We start from the raw sequence: 19,776 nt of genomic DNA, 5'->3' as shown, positions 1-19,776 counted from the left end.
GTTTTTTTTCCCCCCATAGGTCGTAACCCCCATCATCCAGCTTTCCTGGTGGTTTTTTGTTTGTTTCATTTGGAATAGTGGAGCTTTTTTCTGAAGGCTATTTGCTTTAATAAAGTCAGGACAGAGAAAGTCTAAATTGGGAGTAGAGAAAGATGTGTTGAGGTCTCATTGTCACCTCAGTAAGGGGAAAAACTCTAAGTGCAGCTTCATCCTTTAGAGAAACCTATTATCTCTGATAGTGGAACAGAATACAGGTTAAAAAAAAGGCATAAAAAATGGAATGAGCATACCATAAAAATGTTGAATGTTAATGAAACTACAGCCTGCAAAGCTCCTAATCAAACTTGGGCAGCTCTGAGCTGATCACTGCTCTGATTCAAGTGTGAACAGCTCCCTTGTAAGCAGTGCTCAATTCTGGGGTGAATTTAGCCTTGACTTCTGAGTTGTGCAGCCCTGGGGCAGACCAAGGAGATCACCTCTGAGGTGGAATAAATGCAGGGTGCAGAGGGCTAGCTCTGAAATTAGAAGCGTTCTCTTAGCAAACTGCTATAATGCCTTTAAGTAAGGTATCTGCTGGAAGAAAAAATCAAAAAAAGAGTCAGCCCAGGCAGCTCCCCTTGTCTGCTTCAAGAAACTGATATATTCGAGGGATTTTCCTTCCTGGTGGTGCAGAGAAGGCAGAGGGATAACAAGTTCCTTCAGGTAAAAGCCACCAAAGCTACTCTCTGGCAAACCGTGATTGAAAGGAGGACGTGGCATCCAAGTAATACCCAAGAAATTGTATGGAACTCAAGTCACAATTTAAAAAAAACAATTTATTCCCTCAGTTTTATGTACAATAATTACAGGCTACTGTACAAAGGTGTAAATTGTCTTTGCTTTGAATCGTTGTGCATGTGCAGCTTAGTAGACATGTTTAACATTCAATTTGAATCTCAGTGCAAGTAGGCACTAAAACATCCGACATACCTCCAAGGTATAAAAAGTTTTACCAGTTTACAGGTTTCTCCAGCATACTTTGTTACAGTGCAAAATGCTATGAATTAAGGTTTCTTTAGAAAAATCCATATAAATTAAACACATATTGCACATGTCCCAAGCAAAAGTGTAACAAGATTTACTTACTGAGCGAGCTTGATGCTTTTGTAAATATTCCCCACCCCATGCACTAGTTTCTCATGGCTGTTTGTGCCAAAACAGTCGTGGTTTCTCTTTAGTAAGTGTTTATAGCTCCTACTCTGAAGTAATTCATCTTGAACAGACTGCTTCCTTCTAGTAGCACTGTAACTAAACACTTAAAAACCAGTATTGTTTAAATTCACAACGCAAGCGTATTGAACGTTAACCATTTCGGACACTTGCACCCCTGTTTCTGGAAGGGTATGAAACCTCCACTGCTAAAGATGTCTGTACATCTTTAGTACCTAAAACTGCTAAGCTAACATTGCACCCACTACGTTTGGAACAGTAACACAGGTAACAAAGTCACACAATTCAGAGAACAAAATCTAGTTGGGCTGAAGCTGGTTCATACATTCTGTGCACCCAGTAAGAAATGGAGATGAAGGTAAAAAACATAATCTGGGTAGTTCTGAGTCATCTTAAATCCTTCCTAGCCTGGAAATTTGAAGGAACGAGTGCACATGAATGTAGGTGCTACCTCTGTTTGTGTTTAAGATACTTATGCAAAGCAGAAAGGTGAGAGAATAGCTCAGGAACAAATCAGTTCTTAACCAACATGAACAAAGATGCTACTAAAACCACTGACCTAAAAACAGAGGAAGAGTGAAGCACATGGCTTGCAGGATGCCTTAAACAGTTTAGGGGTACCTGCAAAATGCTCTCAACGTTTAACTTCTCACCCTAGCCCTGCTTCCCTGTATAGGACTATCATATACACAAAAAAAAAAATCTAAAGACACTCGTGCATTTGATTCAACTCAGTCACTCAGAACATGGGTGGAAGAAAAACTGCTTTCTGGTACTGTGGCATCCTCCAGATCCTGCTCTGGACACACAGCAATATCTGTACAGTAGTTTCTAAAGGCAGGTCCCATCTTACGTGGATACATTTAGATATTAGGTCCTTAGTAAGGCCATATGCTGCTTGTACAAGTGATGAGATGAAACACTAATTTTGACGCATTTTGGAATTTTTATACAGAGAGAATATATTTACAACACTTTAAGTCAAGTGTCTACATTAAAAAAAAAGGGGGGGGGGAGCTTTGAATCAAGAGGAAAAATGTAACGTTCACAAACTGGAAGGTTGCTGGATTGCAGGGCCTGGCTCGCACTCCCGGAGGTCGTCTTCTGACCTCATGTACATTAGGAACACGGTGACAGTAGCAAAAGTAGCTGCATTAACGGGAAAAGCGCGGAGAAGGGTGGAGGTCAGACCTCTTGTGAACACCCTCCAGCCTTCGTCGTGGTAACTCTTCCGGACACAGTCTAGAATGCCCTTGTACTGGGTGACTCCGCCAACTCCGTCTGCCTGCAGCCGGGATTTGATCACATCCACAGGGTAGGTTGAGAGCCAGGACACGATTCCCGATATCCCTCCAGAAAACAGCAGTTTGGGAATAACGAAACTGTCTTCAGCTTCGCAGCCTAAGTATCTGGTCATACAGTCATAGGTGAGGAAGTAGAAGCCAAAGCTTGGTGTCTCTCTTATGAACGTAGAGACCATGCCCCTGTTGATACCCCTCAGCCCTTCCTTTCGATAGATTTTGATCAAGCAGTCCAGAGAATTTTTGTAGTTCTTCGTCTTTAGCTTGTATTCACCTGTTCCTTGAAGCTGCATTCTCGTCTTGGCTAACTCCATGGGGCAGCAGATGACACACTGAATAGCTCCTGCTGCTGCCCCGGCAATAAACTGGTTTAGAGGAGTGTCTTTTCCAAGAGCGCGAAGGGTGTTTCCTTGTACACCAAATACAAGTGCGTTAATGAAGGTAAGTCCCATCATTGGCGACCCAATGCCTTTATAGAGTCCAAAAGCCTGGGGGAAGAAGGAAGAAAACCTTTTTTTAAATAATAATAATATAATAATCTGATAATCTCCTGAAACAGCGCAGAAAATGTACTCTCTGGATCTCACGTGTGTTTTTACTTCCTAAAGGAATCCAGTAGATAAGTACAACCTTGCTTTGCAATAATAATTTGATTGTTGCCTAAGACACAAACATCTTAAAATAACATTTCTAGCAGTGTGAATATATACTTGCATATTTTTGAGGGGGACGAAATGAAAACTTGATCAACTATGAAATTATATATAGTGCACTTCATTTTTTTAGTAGCTGAAAGCTTAACACCATCCTTACAGTCTTATGGGTTCAGCAGAAACAATTTATTCACTCAGTGCTTAGATGGCTTGTGTTTTCAGTAAATTACTTATTCAAGTAACTAGTTATCCTATTTTAAAAGTTAAGTATTTCAAGTCAAAATTTTAAACTTTTTAGGAAGTTTTTGGTAAAATGCTGAACATAAGCACCCAAACCTGAGACAGCCTGTGCAAAATACTCAGTTGTGTACCAAAACTATACCATCTGTTCTGCTGTTATGTCAGGTTCATAATATCATTTTCTTCTGCAATACTAGCAGGGTTTTTTTGAACAGCATTCTCATCCTTGTAATACAAAATATATAAAGCTACAAGATTTAAAAGGCATTGATTTTGTACTCACAGATTCTTGCTTTATGATGGACTGAAAGCAGTGGAAGGTCCCACGGTACAGAGGTTTTTCTACATTTTGAACTTGTAGACGAACCTGTAAAAAGTTGCATGAGATGTTGATTTGTGTGTCAAAAGCAGTGCAAGTGGTAAACTAGTGTCTTGTGCACATATGGAGACTTGCTACAGCAACGTATGCATATGTAAGAGCACAGACTGGACACTAGAATGCCGTATGTGCAAAATTGCTTAAAATATTTTGTCAGGGTTTTGAATGATTTTTCAGGGAAAATATATGAAGGGAGGAGGATTATTAACTCAAATTTTTGTGAAAAACTAGAAAAACAGAATGTGGAAGTACAGTGGGGTAGACAAACTCAAAAGTTTCTGATAGAAATTCTCCAGTACTGGCTAAAACAAGGACATTTTTTTCTCCAGCTGCCCATACTCTGTCTGTGGTAAAGAATATCTGTACAAATCTGACAGTATACTGAATCTTATAAAATACTCTTTACAGTTTTATCATGAAATAGGAATTGGTTTGGAGGAATGGAGACTTTCAACAACAGTGTGTCTGCCTGCCAGTCTCGGGCCACTTAACAGGGCTCTTATTTTTCGGGGAGCCTATTTAAAGAGGCTCTTAAAATGTCTTCTATTAAAAGGGATAAAAAACATAGTTGTCCCTTTAAATCTTAGCCTGTTTTTTAGCCTGCTGAAAGCAAATGATTCATGAAGTTGTGGCCGTTTTAGGCCTTTGTTAGGTGTTCCATTGGCCATGCACAATATGTAATTCCTATTTAATTTACGGTGCAGATAATCAATTTGCTTCTTCAAAACTGAAATAGTATGTCCTGCTGAACAAATGGATGCTACTGTAACTGGTGACAGTGAGATGGGCCCATTTGCTGTTTTTTAACCTTAAAGGAAGTTGACCAATTTAGTTTTTCCCATTAATTTTGTCCTTTACAAAAGGCTGAAATGGTAAAGTTAGAAATCTGTTTTTGATTTTCAGCACGGAAAGATTTATTATTTTTCAGAGATGCTGCTTATCAGCCCTTCAGTGCTGCTGCAATCCAGGGCAAAACAACCAACCAACCAACCAAAGTTTTAAAAGTCTGAAGTAAGCAGCAGCACCACCACGATGATGAAAGACCCTTAAAGTGACATAAGTTCAGACTGGCTACGAGCCGTGCTTTGCCTGAACCCCATGCTGAGGTTAGTGTTCTTAGGAGAGTAAACTCTCCTAAGAGAGTTAACATATTAGTGTTTTTACCATGCCTACAGCATGCCACTTTGTGCAACTCAAAATTGATTTTTAGCATCTCTTTAGTACATACACCAGTGTATACCAGCCATGCACCAACACTGTGCTCACCTCAAGCCTTTGGAATTTGTGCAAGTTTTAAATCATCTTTGGATTAAAAGTAAGCTTGTAGCAGGAGTCAGGGAGAGTCTGAGTGAGGTTTCAGTAGAGGGACTGGCTTTTTCAGGTTGGGGTATTAAAATTGCTCAAGCAACAGCCCTATAAGCTCTTAAGGAGCTTTCCTATTTGCCCCAAACCAAGGCATATTGATTTACAGTTTTACTGGTATTGTTTAAAGTCCAGGCTGTCTAATGTTAAGGACTGCCACATGCATGGGTCTTGAAAATATTATACCTTAGGGACCTTGTTATTTTAACTCTTTTCTACATTTGTTTTTAGTAGTGTCAAGTTAATGATATATAGGTTGAATTTCCTATGGCAATACAGCTTCCCTTGTTTCTGCCTGAATAACTTGTGAAATATTAAGCAATTAAGCCCTCTTTTATGTTTAGAATTTTCAGAAAGCTAAAGTCCAAGGTTAACAACAATGAAACAAATCCTACCTTTGAGTAGGGATGATCACTTGGGCTACATGAATTGGCAGAATGCCAGAGAGGTGGGAAATGTGCACGAAACTATTTGTCATGGCTATTCCATAGTCAAGGAGCTCTTATATATCATGGACAACTATAAAAGGTGGATTATTTACCAAGTTAAGCCCTATATTTTATTCAGTGCCTAAGGAGCAGTGTCTCCTTTCATCTTGCCTCCTTCTTCTTGAAAATCTTTGTTACTAAGGCTGTAAGTCCAATAGTAGCATGTTGTAATTTACCACTAAAGACTCATACAAAGGGATCCAAGACTAAAACAAACAAAAACCCCCAAATATTTAATAGCATGTAAAGCAATTTAGAAGTTTGAGCAATGACATTTTGAGCATATGTAATGGATAGGAGCTCAGCAGCATCATGCCTGATACTCAGAGCCACAGTATGTGGGAGCAATGCATACCAGAGAGAAGGCCCAGAACAAGACTTAACATTAAAAACAGGGATATTTAAACCCCACTCCCTCCATGTCATAGATGTATAAGAGGGACACATCAGTTGCTTAAAAATAAAAAAAGAAAAAGCTTCATATGTCTTTCATTTTTTTTTTTTTTATTTGAACTATTACATTTTGGAATAAATTAAGACTGAGAGAAACAGAAGTGTTCACCTGGGCTATACTTACTAGGTAACTCTCCCGTGATGAGGCTTATCTGTCATCTACAACAAAGTAACACTTTTGCTGTTAATGAAGACAGCCCCTAGCTCAGAAAGTAAAGGCAGTTAAAAGCAAAAAAGCAATTTTAAACATTTCATCAACAAACCAGGGATAGGGAGCTTGCCCTTTCTGAGGTCAGCTCAGTTGCGGCTTTCTCAGCGCAATTTTAAAGATTTCATCTCCTTGCATGTCCCACCAACCCCCTCCCTCCTCATATTTGGGGCCTGTGAAACATGATCACTGGTTAAAAAAAGAAAAAAAAAAAAAAAAAACAAAACCCTTCAAGTCGAAGGGGGTTTCTTGCTTGATCTATGCAGCTTTCCCAATGTTCACTTAGGTTAAAATCTTAAAATCTAATGTGTCTGTCAACTAGTCCTTTAAACACTGCAGTATTATAAAGAAAGGCTTAATCTTAACACACATGTACATACACAACAACTTATACAATGTCTTTATTTTTTAAGAGACCGGTCTTAACATTACTTCTCCCACATAGAGTAGTGACTACGCTAGCCAGTTAAGACCACAACCAGTATTTTCTCTATTGGGGGTGGTAATGCTGTCCTTCCTAAGGGTATGAAAAAGAGAATGCTGCCCTGGATTTAATAAAGGGAGTAAAAGCATCTTGAAACAATCTGCTCTGCTCTACTGTACATCAAGATGGTTTTTCCCCTGAAGCCAACGTGGTTCTTATTTTGCATTAATACAGCTGCTAGGACTACTAGCACTAGACTCCCAATTTTGCAGACACTTTAAGTGTTTAGTTTCATGCACTCTAAGCTGTTCCACTTTAAAAAGAAACACACATGCTTAACTTTAGTCTGAGCAGGGAATTTTAGTATTTTTGCTGGCTTCAGTGCAATGACCCATCACCATGAGTTAAGCACGTAAGACTTGGCAGGAGAAGGGGGAAGAGTGAGAAAAAGCCATTTCTGAACTGCCTTAAGAAGTGCAAGTCTGGATAACACAATCTCTAAAAATATTTACAAGAATTCAACGGAATTACTTAGCAGTCAAATTTCTCCTAGAGTGAGAAACATGTATGTGATATTTGCTTTTTGAACAGCTTGCACTTGACAGAGAGGAACCAGTATCCACCAGCTAGGAAATGTTCTGCATCGATCTAACCATGTGGCTGGAATATACAATATGGTGAGGACCTCTGTAATAACATCAGCCCTTTGCACAGCTAAATCCAGTAGGGCAGGGACCTCGTCCAAATATAGCTGTGGCAAGTGGCATTGCTGTCTGCTGCAGTCAAGTGATCTGGTGTATTAACTTATAGTAGGGAATATCCTGGAGTCCCTCTTCTATTCTTCCAGTGAGAGGCTTGGGAAAAGACTGCCAAAAAGTGACTCCAGTCATCATCCCATTTGGAAAAATGGGCTTGAACACTAGGGATCCTGGTTGAAGGGCCTTTCATAAGGCCTTAAAGCTTTCCAGAAAAATCTTCCCTTTGAAGAACTTAGCTACTCTTAGGATAACCATGCATAATGCACCCGATACAGGATCGGGAAAATGAATAAAATCAGGTTTTGACTTGGAAAGTTAAAAAAAAAAAAAAACCCACCTATTTAAAAAAGGGAGGAAAAAAAGGCTCCAAACAAGCTTCATGCTAAAGGTATTTCTATACTTGCACCCAGTGGCTAGTATAACAAATTAATGTTTGAAGAGCAAGTAGCAGAGCTTGGAAGGGGAGGAGGGGAGGGAAAACAAACAAAAAAATCCCACAAGAACAAATATTTCAACCTAGTAATAGAGGTCTGTATTACAAGTGCAGGTATAGGCTATTTTAGCAGTTAGTGATAAACAGCTGCAGAGAAACAAGCTTAGAACAAAATTAAATTAAATGCGAGATCATGTGTCCAAATAAACTGAGGACACTATTATACTGCTGAACTTGGGGTTTGGGCCAGCTTGTGTCATGTTACTGGGCTGAGTTAGACACGCACAAAGAAAATCACTTCTGAAGAGCTGGAGACTCCACAAGTCTATAAACAATAGCTCAAGAGGCTCATTCCAAGCTTTCTGTCACAGCTTCTACAGTGCCTGCGGATTTTAATTCCTCCCCCGTTCCTTGGAATAACTTCAAGTTTCCTACATAGAGGCAGAAGCATTTCACAATCAACCCACCTTAACGGTGTCAAAGGGGTGTCCCACGAGCACTCCGGCAGCACCTGAAACGAGACGAACGGCAGTTGGTGACTTGTCTTCCCCGAACAGGGGCCATGGTTGTCCCCGCGGGAGTTTTAACCTCGAGGAGAAGCACCCAGTGTTACTGGCAGGACGTTAAGGAGCATCCTGCAAGCCAGGAGCTGGGGATCCTGGATGCCTTCATCAAGCTGCCATGCAGGGCTGAGGCGCCCACGCTCCGTCACACGGGAGCGGGTGCTGGCCCCGAGCAAACACAGCGCGAAAGCCGCACGCTGACCCATTAGTTAACTGTTTTAACCCGACTCCATGGTTTGGCATCAAAAGACACAAGCCTCAAAACAAGCTCCCTCCTCTCCCGCTCCACAGCAAAGAGTTAAGGCCCCTCACGTCCTTGGCCCACAGCAGGGAGTACAAACAGTGCTCGGATGTACCCGCACACACGTGTGGAACGAGACGGCGCGTCCCTGCCCCTCTGACCCAGGGGTCTGTGCCCTTGCGGGCCCGTGCATGGGGATGGAGCGGCCCAGGCTGCCCAAGGACACGGCTGGGGCGGCAGAGGGGCAGGACGGGCCCGGCACAGGGGTGGCCGCGGGAGCTGTCCCCGCTCAGCGCGGAAAGGCCCACGGGGCGACCGCCCGAGCGCGAGTCCATCCCGGAGACGCGACTGGGGGAAAGCGAGGCAGAAAATGCGCGGCCCTCGCCCGGGCGGGATGGCGAGGAGAAGGAGAGCAGAGAAACTACGGAGAGGGACCAATAAACAGCGTTGCCTTGGGGGGGAAGCTCACAACGGCTAAAACTAAAAATAAATATCAAATAAAAAAGGCGATACCGAGGATAAGAGCAAGATAAGATAGGCCACGTATATCGAGCGATATATAGGCGCTTGTTCTGTGATGTATCCGCAGGCTGGAAGCGGCTCCAGCCCAGAGGGCTCCCGCCGCTGCCGCCCGCCTGCAGCGCCCGCCCCGCCGCGAGGCGATCCCGGGCAGCCCCGGCGCTCAGCCCCGCAGGCCGCGGGCCGGCGCCGCCGCCTTGCCCCGCTCCGCTCCCCTCCTCACCGCCGACGCATCCAGCGAGGAAATCCAGCGCCATGGCGGCCCTCGCTCCCGGCGGGCCCGGCCTCCCGCGCCGCTGCCGTCACCGCTGCTACCGCCGCCGCCGCCCCCGCCGCGCCGCCCTTTCTAGCGCCCCCGGCGCGGCGAGGGGCCGGGCCGCGCGCTCCGCCCCGCAACGCTCCGCAACGCCCCGCAACGCCCCGCGGCGCCACTGGCGGCCGCTTCGGGGCGGCTCCGCCGGAGGGCCGGGCCCGGCCTCGCCGGGCGGCCGCGCTGCGGCGGCGGCGGCGCTGCGGGAGCCCCGGGCCGCAGCGCGGGCTGCAGTGTCGGCCCAGGGAACGAGTCCCACAGGCACAAGAGCAGGGGAGGGAGATGCGCTGGGCATCTCCTCCCGCCGTGTGGCAGCGCCTTTCTGCTGCAGCAGCCGGACCCAGAGTAACACTCGCTGTGAAGTAGCTGTGGAAAATCAGGCCAGGATTATTTTTCCCCCTCCTGTGCAAAGAACACATGTGAAAAATAAAGACAAGGACAATGAGGACGTTTACAAGGAGGCCTCAAAGTACAATAAAGCAGACCAAAGCCTGAGAACCTGTCTGAAGACAGCTCTTGAGCTGTCATTACAACCAGTAAGGTGAGATGGAGAGGCAAAGCACTTCATGCACCCCTGACCTTCCCCGGAGGCTTTTTTTCCCACTCCTTAGGAGGGACACTGTCTCAGTTGGCTTCCTTCTCACCTATGGACACTGTCAAATCAAATTAGTCACCCGTGTGCCCTCAGGAGCGCTTGGATTCCTTGGTGGATGTACCTACCCCACCTGGGGTAAGCAGATGATGCACAAGGCAGCTGGTCACAGCCTTTGCTGGAGCACGAGCAGCTTCGGCAGCTGCCCGATTCCCAGCCCAGACCTGTATCCTTCCAATCCCGCCTGGTGTCGGGGCCTTAACCTCTCTGATCTCACACACCTAAAGCTAGCCCTTGAAATGAGAGGTAGCCCTGGGCATGGAGTAGTCACACAAACTCAGATATTTTCCCTAAATAATTTCTGCAAATGGAGGTACAAATGACTTACTGGAACCTTGTCCGCTCCGGAGAGCAGAGGGAGGAACCGCTGTGAGCGCCATGCTGATTCCAGCAGTTGCCTGGATCTCTCGTGGCTCAAACCTTGGAAGGATCAGTCTAAAACATTCCTTAACACAGTGTTTTTGATCTCTTCTTCAAAGTCTCTGGTCTCTGAGGCAATCTGCCTCGGAGGAGCTGCTCTTACCACCAGAAGCTTTCCGTAATTTAATATTTACCCGCAGTGAACATGAAAAACAATTCATTTCCTCTATTGTTGCAGGCACTCTTAAATTTATCTTAAAACAGTCATCAAGTCCTAGTCTTTTCTTCTCTGAATTATATTGATGACGATTTTTAGACCTTTGATTCTTTTTTACTCCCCTCTAGACTTTCTTCAGCTGATCTGGACTTTCTTGAACTGACCTGAAACCATGCTGAACAAATAAGGGGGGAGGATGACTTTGTGTATTTGCTGACAACACTCTGGTTTATGTATTAGGAGATGAAATTTACTTTTCCTTTTCTGCTCTCTTTTTCCAATAGCACAATAATTTTTGGCTTATGCTCAGCCTGTGACTCATTATAGACCCAAATTCTTTTCTGCAGAGCAGCTGCCTACAGCATTATCTTGTACTAGCCCAGTCTTTTTTTTTTTTTTTCATTTTTTTTTCCTAGTGCTCCATGCCCAATTGCTTTTTCCAGATTGCTTTTCCAGTTTGTCAACATCATTCGAATTCTCACCGTGTTGTCCGTGTTTGTGCAGCCCCTCCCAGGTTGCTGTAATCTCCCAAGGTCTGTCATGTCCCTGCATGCTCAAGCTGTTCCTAATAAGCTTCATTTAATGCTACAAGGATGATCAGGGGCCTGGAGCATCTGCCCTATGAGGAAAGGCTGAGAGAGCTGAGCTTGTTCAGCCTGGAGAAGAGAAGGCTGAGGGGGGACCTGATCAGCGTGTATAAATACCTCAGGGGAGGCAGTGAGGAGGAGGGGGCCGGCCTCTTTTCAGTGGTGGACAGTGATAGGACTAGAGGAAACGGCCACAAGCTGAGGCACCAAAAATTCCACAGGAACTTAAGAAAATGCTTCTTGACAGTGAGGGTAACAGAGCCCTGGCACAGGCCGCCCAGAGAGGTTGTGGAGTCTCCTTCTTTGGAGATCTTTAAAACCCGCTTGGATGCAGCCCTGTGCCACATGCTCTAGGTGACCCTGCGTGAGCAGGGGGGTTGGACGAGATGACCTCTGAGGTCCCTTCCAACCTTAAGGGTTCTATGGTTCTACGAGTCTACCAGGCTCTGCTGTAACAGGCATGTGCTTCAGACGGCAGGGATTATAATTAGCAGGGAGGAAAGTGAGGGTTAATAGGTAGAAAATTTGCTATTTCAAGGGAGACCTCCCCCCAGAAAATGTAGGTGCATATACAAATCACTAAGGGCTGAGTATGTGTTGTGTGAGCTCTGTGATAAAAGGAAGTCATATAGAGTTTGGTAGCATTACTTGTATCAACTGTCTTGTGTATTGATACAGAGCTATGTGTATGCACAAAAATATGCAGTCTGGGAGGGGGGAGCTAACCTGTTGCTCAAGGAAATCCAGAGCTAATTATTCTCCTCTTAACTCCTGCTGTTCTGGATAGTTCAAAGGCTGTGTCTGATCTTGCATCCGCTTTGCTGACGTGTAACGCCTCCGACTCGGGGCGTGAATCAGGCATCATCTGCAAGTTCTTGTGCCCTTGGGGCTCCTGAGAGGCAGCTCAGCCGTGGTGGCCTTTCTCCAAACATTGCTTACAACTAGCAGGGATGCATTCCTAGAGAACTGCACTGAGCGCTTGTGTTTTCCCTGATATTATTTTTCCCTTTCTTTCCTCTTTGTTGGGGAATATTTAGCTTCTTTTTTGGATGGTGTCATGGCCAGCTCTGGGACTACCTGGAAGAAGAATTTCCTTTCCTACAGTCTTCTGGCCCTAATCCTTCTTCATCTTCCATGAAGTCCTGCAGTCCTACAGTGCTGCAACATCATGATACCAGTACTTGCTGTGCCATCCAGAAAAACACATCCATTTCTATCTTTATGTTGATCTGGATTTGGGTCTGGGCCTGTCCCTCCTGGCACAGGCTCTCTGAATCTCTTCGAGGACTCTCATGGGTGCTAACTCTTCATGCCCAGTTTACACATGCCCAAGGTGGCATTTAGACCACGTGTGCCCAGCCCTATGAATGGTGCACCCTTGCTAGCAAGGAAAATCTTGCTCTTTGCAGAGACTGCGATTCTAGTGCATCTAGAAATGAAGACCATCTAGTGTTTCACTGCATGGCTGGCAATCTAAAGCAACAGCATATACATCAAATATATATGAAATGATAGAACAACTGGGACACAATTTTAAATATGAAAGAAAAGTTTACAAGCTGGGCAGTTCTGTGGAAGTGCCCAGTGTCTGAAAAAGATCCTTCTGCAAGTGAAATCACTCAGTATCTTTGGGTGGATTCATATCAGTTTTCCTCCTTTTCCTAAACTGTTGTATTTTGCCGGCTCAGTGTTATGCTCTTAGTTCAGTTCTTAGTGTACTCCATTTCCTCAAGATGCAGCTGGCCTTGAAGATAGAGCTTCTATGGTTTTATTGATAGCAGACTAGATGGTTTTATTATCCATTAACTTTATAACCTTGAGTGGTTTTAGGGTATTCATTGGTGTAATTATCCCATTGACTTCAAAGGTGCTATATATCAAATGTTGAAACTTCGTGGCCTGATAAAATGTTTTGATAAGGCTGGTGTTTAAAAACATGATAAAACATGTCAAAAAAAAAAAAAAAATGTTCGAGTCCTGTTGAAACAGCGGCTTTGCTTACAGATCCACAGAGAGATAGGAGCTCTGTGATCCCCCAAAGCATCCTCCTCATGAGCTTGGGTTCCCTCAGTTCCAGGAGAGATCATGTCAATGATGGGTGAATCATTGTTCAAGCTGATCCGTGAGGATCTGAGCTCAGGAGCTGTGGAGACCAAGATCTGCTGCAGGAAGGAAGCAGCTCAGCATGCTGTGACTAGAGCTGGGAAGTGCCCTGAGAAAGTCAAGATAGGCCCAACTTTCTATGGTTTATCCCAGTAATACATCTTTACTGTGAGGCATGTATACCACCTGGAAATCCAACTTTGTAATTTTAAATGGAGGAGACCAAATTCTGGCATGTGCTTTCTGTTCTTTATCTTGGCTTCACCTCCATAGCAATATTGGGTACACAGAGGAGCATTTTTAGTTTGAGTTATTGATTTTAAATGTACTGGTCTATTGGAAAAGGCAAGTGGAAGAAGTGCAGCTTGCATTTAAAACAGCCATCATCTATAATGATTTGCAGCAAGAATGCATCCATATTCATATTCATCTGTCTTATGTTTTGTTTAAAATACAAATCTATGGCCAAAATCCCTGTGTGCTTCCCAGCAGCAGGTGAGAAACTCAAAGACACAAGGTAGGAAAAGAAATGTTTACAGGAGTTAGTCCTGTAAACAGGACTAGTTAGTTCTCAGCAATGCTTTTAATTTCAAACAAGACAGTTACAACAAATATACTTGGGACTTGAGCAAAAAAAAATGTTTCTTGAGAAATTCTTCAGAAAGAAAAAAACTCAGTATTTGGCATTCTGTAACATTTTCCAATAAGAAAAATAGTATTTTGCAATACACAGTAAATGTCAAGTAAGTTGTTTCTGTGCAGTAAAAATGTGCAGTGTTTTGAAATTCACAGATCAGAAAGTTGGTCCTTGTCCGTCATTCCTAAGAGAAGAGGATGCAGAGCTAAGAGGAGAAAAACTTCTGCCCACGTCCCAGCTTTATTTTTAAGTCACTATATTTGTCTTTATAGTGGCATTTCTGAAAGGCAAATTAATTTTCTACCGACAGCTATATAAGCATAGATTCAACACTGTGCTTGAGATCCTTTGGCACAATTTGTATTCACAAAAAGTTGATGATTGAGAGATCAAGTCTCCCGCGGAACCAAAATGCTCCGTTATTTAACGGTGTCTAGATGCACAGTGCAGTGAGCGAGGAGAGGGAGCCAGAGAAAGTGGGAATGTGTTGGGAGGCAGGCACGGCCACCAAGGTTTACGGGCAGATATATTTGCAATATCTTGGCCTGTCTTCAAGATAGCTTCCTGCTGGGTCCTACATGGGCTTCCAGCAGTCATAGGTGATATGTTTGTTACTGCATTAGTCAGACACAATGGCATCGGTTTGTCAGGATCTGAGAGATTCCAAGAAAAGCTTCAGAGGCCTCTGAGAGAGTGGGCAGAGCAGAGTGACAAACGTGTCCCTGGGGAGATGTTTCTTGACGTGTCCTGAGAGAGACGTGTCCTGAGTGCTCGTCAAGATAGGCACTCGTGCACTCCTGAGCAGGGAAACACAAACTGCGGGAGAGGAGGGAGGCCGTGGACCTCACGCGGTGGTTGGAAGCCAGTGCTGTTCGTGCTGGGTGCTCTGCTGAAGCTGCTATGCAAAGAGCTTGGGCATCCCCTGGCTTGCAGATGAGTCTTCTCCAGCCTGACCCCATGGAAAAGGTCCCACTGACATTCAAGGCATGGAATTGAACACTTCTGCCTGACACAGGGCTGTGCACGTCACTTCCATGGGGTTAGAGCAGGCAGGGCTGAGTCAGCACGGAGCAGGCTAGCCTGGCTAGATCTGTGCCTACAGCAAAGCTGGGTCTAGGCTATTAAACTTGCTGAGTAGCATAAGTTTTTAAGGGAGATGATTCATTTTTGCTTGAATGTGTTAGTTAGTGCTGCATGGTTTCATTTGTTCTTCACTCCCACGAGATAAAAATCTTCTTAAATTCTTTTGTTTATATCCCCTCTTAGCATAAGCTCATAATAACACTGGTATTTAGATTTTTTTTCTGAATTTGTTTTTGCCAGCTAAGTACCTTTATAACAATCTTTCCCATGTGATTTTAGCAGCTGATATCGAATTCTTAAAGAACAATGCTTTATAATCCTACAGCTGGATTTTCTTCTAAATTTCCAGGTAATTGGGGTTGTTAAATCGATTTGGTAGTTCAGGTGGATAGAAGGACAGTGGGCTAGTCAGAAAGATGGCATTTTGGACACAAAATTTCACATGTCTTTCACCAGGCTAAAGCAGATGAAGTCTCTGTAGGGGGATATCCTGAGAATATTGGGGTGAAAGACACAGGGACACAGCCCTGGAGAGAGCACTGGTACTGAGGTGTCACCATAAATGTGTTTTGTGGTTTACCCACCAGAGCAACTGTGTTTTAGAGCTACAAATGCCTGAGCTGTCCCTGCTGCTAAGAGGAGGCTCGAGGGCAGTACATTAATATATAGTCATGACAAGCAGGCACTGCCCTGCTGCCAGGCGGAGGCGGGAAGGTGAACGCCTGCCCTGCGGGAGCAGCGGGAAGAACTTCCCATCGCTCCAAGCCTCCTGCCAACTCAATCCATCTCCTGTTAATTGGAGAGCTGGAAAATGTACAAGGCGTGGGGAGGGGGCTCAGTGTGCAATTAGGAAGTCAACAGCAGTGCTGACAACCCCTCCATGCAGCAGAGCTGGCAGATCCTTCCAAAATCCAGTTGTTTAGACTGGTATAAATTCCTTTAGAGGAGCTGACTGATACAACTGTCATGCTCCCTCTTTCTGATCAGAAATAATAGCATTTGGGGAGAAGATTTAAATAACAGTTAAAAAGAACCCAGAGAACAAGGCAGTTTTGAATACATATTTTCTTACGGGTGTTTTTATAAGGTGGGGGCTAGTGCTGCTATTTCCCCCTTTCCCCATGAATTACTCCTGAGCTGAGATGTTTGGGTGTCTCACCAGTGCCTGAACCCCTCGCGGTGACCCCGTGGCTGGGGACACGTGTACAACTGTAGCACTGATGAGAAGATTACGCATAGAGAGTTTACTTTCATTGGAAATGTGTGTGGAAACCACACAAGTTACATCAGCTTTCCACCGGTGAAACCACTGACCATTTATACCCTGCTAGACGTGATGCAGTTGCCATCGCTCAGAGAGGTTTCCCTAACTGGTTTTATTTGTTTTACTGTGAAATACCTGCCGTGAACCTCTGAGTCCTTGGTATTATTGGCTTTTATCCCTTGCCTGAGATAAAGGACAATGAGACAGTTTGATCTGAAAGTCTGCACCATAACCACAGCCGGCCGGGTCCTCCCCTTTTCCACCCACCAACTGGCGAGCCAAGTTCCAGGCCGCGCGGCTCAATCCTGCCCTCGTCGCTCCCCCCTGTTCTGCAATTCGCAAACAGCCCAATGACGTAGCGAGGGCTGACGCTGTTTGGACAGTGTCTTCAGCCAAGGATTTTCTAAAATAATCTGGGCCTGCATGTGAGTTTGATAGAGAACAGCGGAGAGGGAATAGAAAACACAGCCTGCAATGCCATGGCATGAGGCAGGAAGGGTTTCTCAGCAAGGCTGGCCTGATGGCCTGGCAGGGCGTTGCAGAGGCTGACAAGGATGGGCTTTTCTTCTTTGCAGGATGGTGAGGGAAATGCCCTGGGAATGACTCCAGAAGGAGAGGGGCAAAGGGACACTTCTGCCATTGTATCTTGCCTGAAAGCTTCCATTTAGCACTGGTTACCTACCCTACCCTTGCCTTATCCACCTCTCTTTTTGGTTCACACACTTGTACCAGTTCTTTACCCTTGCTGCCCCTTCAGCCATGACCCTGTTCTCTCAGTTTGGGTGGCCAGGTGGTCTCCACCCAGGAAGCAAAATCACAAAGACCTTTAAGGGCTCCAGATTTCTACGAGGACTCCTGAAAAGGGAAGCTGAATCATTAGGATCTTTTTCTTTAGCACGGAGATGGTCCATATGAGGAATTTGCAAAGACAAGCTGTGAAGTTGCCAGCACCAGCCCAACTAGCTCAGCATCCCTGTGGAGGAAGGCGCCCTTGCCCCCCGAGGCCTGTTGGATATTCAATCCAGTGGATTGTGCATTAAACCATCTTAAAATCCGGAGGGAAGCACGCAGTGGGTCGGTTTCTTGCAGTTCTGGGCGTGTTAACAGATAACAGCAAATGCAGTAACATGTGTTTCATTTCACAGCTGAGGTTTCCTTTAGGAATCACACGTTTCTTGGGACTTGCTCACATACGAGCCCTTCTACACCTACCTCCTGCTTCACTTCCAGCAGGCTCTGCTCTCGTCTCTGTCACGTGGCAGCTCAGCCGAGTGAGTCACGCAGCTAAAATCACCCACCCGGCAGCGATACTGCTTTCCTCCGAATCCTGGCCGGGCACCTAAAGAGAAGGGCTGGCGGCTGCTGCGGAGGAGGCTCCGGATCCTGACGTGACGCTCTTGGGCCAGTGTTCCCAGCACCGCCCTGCTGAGCCCCGGCCAGGCCAGTCCCCAGATATGAGGGAGCTGGGCGCTCCCGCTCCCCCCCGAGCAGCCCGGCCCTGCGCTGCAGCTTCACGGGACAAGGCTGCAAGTGCCAAGGGATTCACGTTTCAGATGCCCTTCTGAACTGCTCCTAGTTATGGAGTGATTCCAGTCATAGAGGAAATGTAATTTCTCATGGTCTGCTTTGTCAACATGACTAAAGTTATAATCAAAAGACTATCAGAATAATAAAATCTAAAAGAAACTTTTGGCTGTGTACAACAAACTACCATTTTGATTGAAGTGCTGGAGTGAATGCATGTGAAAGATCATAAAAGTGCATTAATTTTATCTTGCAAAAAGGAAGTCCCCCAGCAGCTGTCACTGCTGGCTGGGCACACAAGGACAGCACCGGGGAAGGGCTGGTAGAAGAAATGGAAATGAAAGCGCCTTTGCCCACACTTGGCACGCATGGACTCGTGATGAATCGTTAATGATTCCTGTACAGTTACCAGGTGTAACAGGCAGAGTACTGAATAACTCAGTGCGTTTCAGCAGCTACACTGCTGTCGCTTTAGATAATATTTGACTGCTGTTTTTAAGTTTTTGCTGTCTTTACATAATGTCACACTACAGAATAAAATGTTCTTTTCGGTTCAGACTGTGTTCAGCGAAGAGCTTGTAAGAAGTTGTGCAAAGCAGCTTGACAGGAATCCTTTAATATTCAGTTCCAGGAGACTCCCAGCTCTAACATGTGCTGTGTGTCACTGACATGTCTGGCCCACCAGAACAGGCACTTCAGAGAGAAATGGGTTCTTGTGAAATGTGCTGGAGACTTCGCACTGGGGCTAAAGTCCTCGGCTTCTGCCAGTGGCCGTGAAATGTCTTCTCACTTTGCTGCCAACGTGCCTGGGCTGTGACCCGGGGAAACCTCTTCAGGAGAAGTGCATTCAGGTTATGACTTGGCAAGTCTTTGCCGCATTGGGACTTTAGTTTCCTGGTTTGTTCTGGGCAAAACATAGCTGCCCGTGCACCGAGGTGGCTGCCCTCCAGTGCTGTTGTGCAGAAACAGGCAGGGCAGCACGGCCAAGAGCCCTTTCCTTAGCAGCACTTTCCTCTTTCCCCTGCTGGGATCGGTCCCCAATGTGCTGTGCAGAGCAGGAAGGCTTTGAGGGGCCCCTCCTCTGCCTCCAGCTAATCTTCTTTAGTCCCAAGGGGAAGAATTTAGTGCTTTTCTTCTATGTCTCTTGAATTTTTTTTCTAGGTGGACCAAAATTCTCCAGCAAAGCATGGTTGGCTTCCAGTACTGGGGTGATCAAGACTCAGAAACGTGGTTCTGAGATCAGTCTCCTGGTGAAATCTCGTCCTTCACCTGGGGTGCAGGTGAGTGATTTGCTCCAGCAGCAACGATTCCCGCCCCCCAGCTGAACTGGTGATTGAGAGATATTGGAAAGGGGGCCAGGAGGCTGAGCTCCCCCAAGGGCTGGGGTAACCACCCTGCAGCCTGGCAGGGAGGCAAATGCTTCATACGCAGATGAGTTTAGTTCTGGATTTCACCACGTGCATATGCAGTGAGTAGGTGAAGATTCATGGGGATATGGATAGGGCTTTAGGGCTCACCAGGAAAGCCAAGGGAGATCCCTGGGGAGCATGGGAAGGGCACAAGCTCTGTCCTTGGCAACAAGGGGTCTGCTCCAGCAGGACCAGGCTGGGGGGAAAGGAGGTGTCACTCACCCGTGACACAGGGTGAACATCCTTCAGCAAATGAGAGTGCAAAGCCATCTTCTGGGATTAATAAATCCAACAGGGAATGTCCTCTTCCCAGCCCACACAGCCCGGCCAGGCGCCTCCCCTTGTGATTTTCCAGGCAGCGAGGCGCAGGGACAGACGGCTCTGGCGCAGCGTTGCAGG

At 45.5% G+C, this 19,776-nt stretch overlaps 1 protein-coding gene across 2 annotated transcripts; it reads right to left on the bottom strand.

Moving 5' to 3' along the window:
* Window positions 1-880: 880 nt before the first annotated feature.
* Window positions 881-9,514, bottom strand: SLC25A29 (solute carrier family 25 member 29). 2 transcript variants are annotated; one of them, XM_026050425.1, is made up of 4 exons: window positions 9,455-9,514; window positions 8,376-8,419; window positions 3,687-3,770; window positions 881-2,998 (listed from the first exon to the last, which is right to left on the bottom strand). In XM_026050425.1, the coding sequence occupies exons 1-4, from the start codon at window positions 9,486-9,488 to the stop codon at window positions 2,255-2,257; spliced, it is 906 nt and encodes a 301-aa protein (XP_025906210.1). In that variant the 5' UTR covers window positions 9,489-9,514; the 3' UTR covers window positions 881-2,254. The 2 variants fall into 2 exon arrangements, with proteins under 2 accessions (XP_025906210.1, XP_025906211.1); XM_026050426.1 differs by lacking the exon at window positions 9,455-9,514 and adding an exon at window positions 6,210-6,244.
* Between the last annotated feature and the right edge of the window lie 10,262 nt (window positions 9,515-19,776).

Source organism: Nothoprocta perdicaria, unplaced genomic scaffold (genome assembly GCF_003342845.1).
Source record: "Nothoprocta perdicaria isolate Ctin4 unplaced genomic scaffold, notPer1 scaffold_69, whole genome shotgun sequence".
In the NCBI taxonomy this organism is placed as follows: domain Eukaryota; kingdom Metazoa; phylum Chordata; class Aves; order Tinamiformes; family Tinamidae; genus Nothoprocta; species Nothoprocta perdicaria.
This window is presented reverse-complemented; position numbering and strand designations above follow the sequence as displayed.

Excerpts from the sequence above, each read along its gene's own strand:
- SLC25A29 (XM_026050425.1), bottom strand. The coding sequence starts at position 9,488 with ATGGCGCTGGATTTCCTCGCTGGATGCGTCGGCG. Across the intron at positions 8,420-9,454 it reads CCTCGCTGGATGCGTCGGCG|GTGCTGCCGGAGTGCTCGTG; the intron begins GTGAGGAGGGGA and ends GTCTCGTTTCAG. Across the intron at positions 3,771-8,375 it reads ACCCCTTTGACACCGTTAAG|GTTCGTCTACAAGTTCAAAA; the intron begins GTGGGTTGATTG and ends AACTTTTTACAG.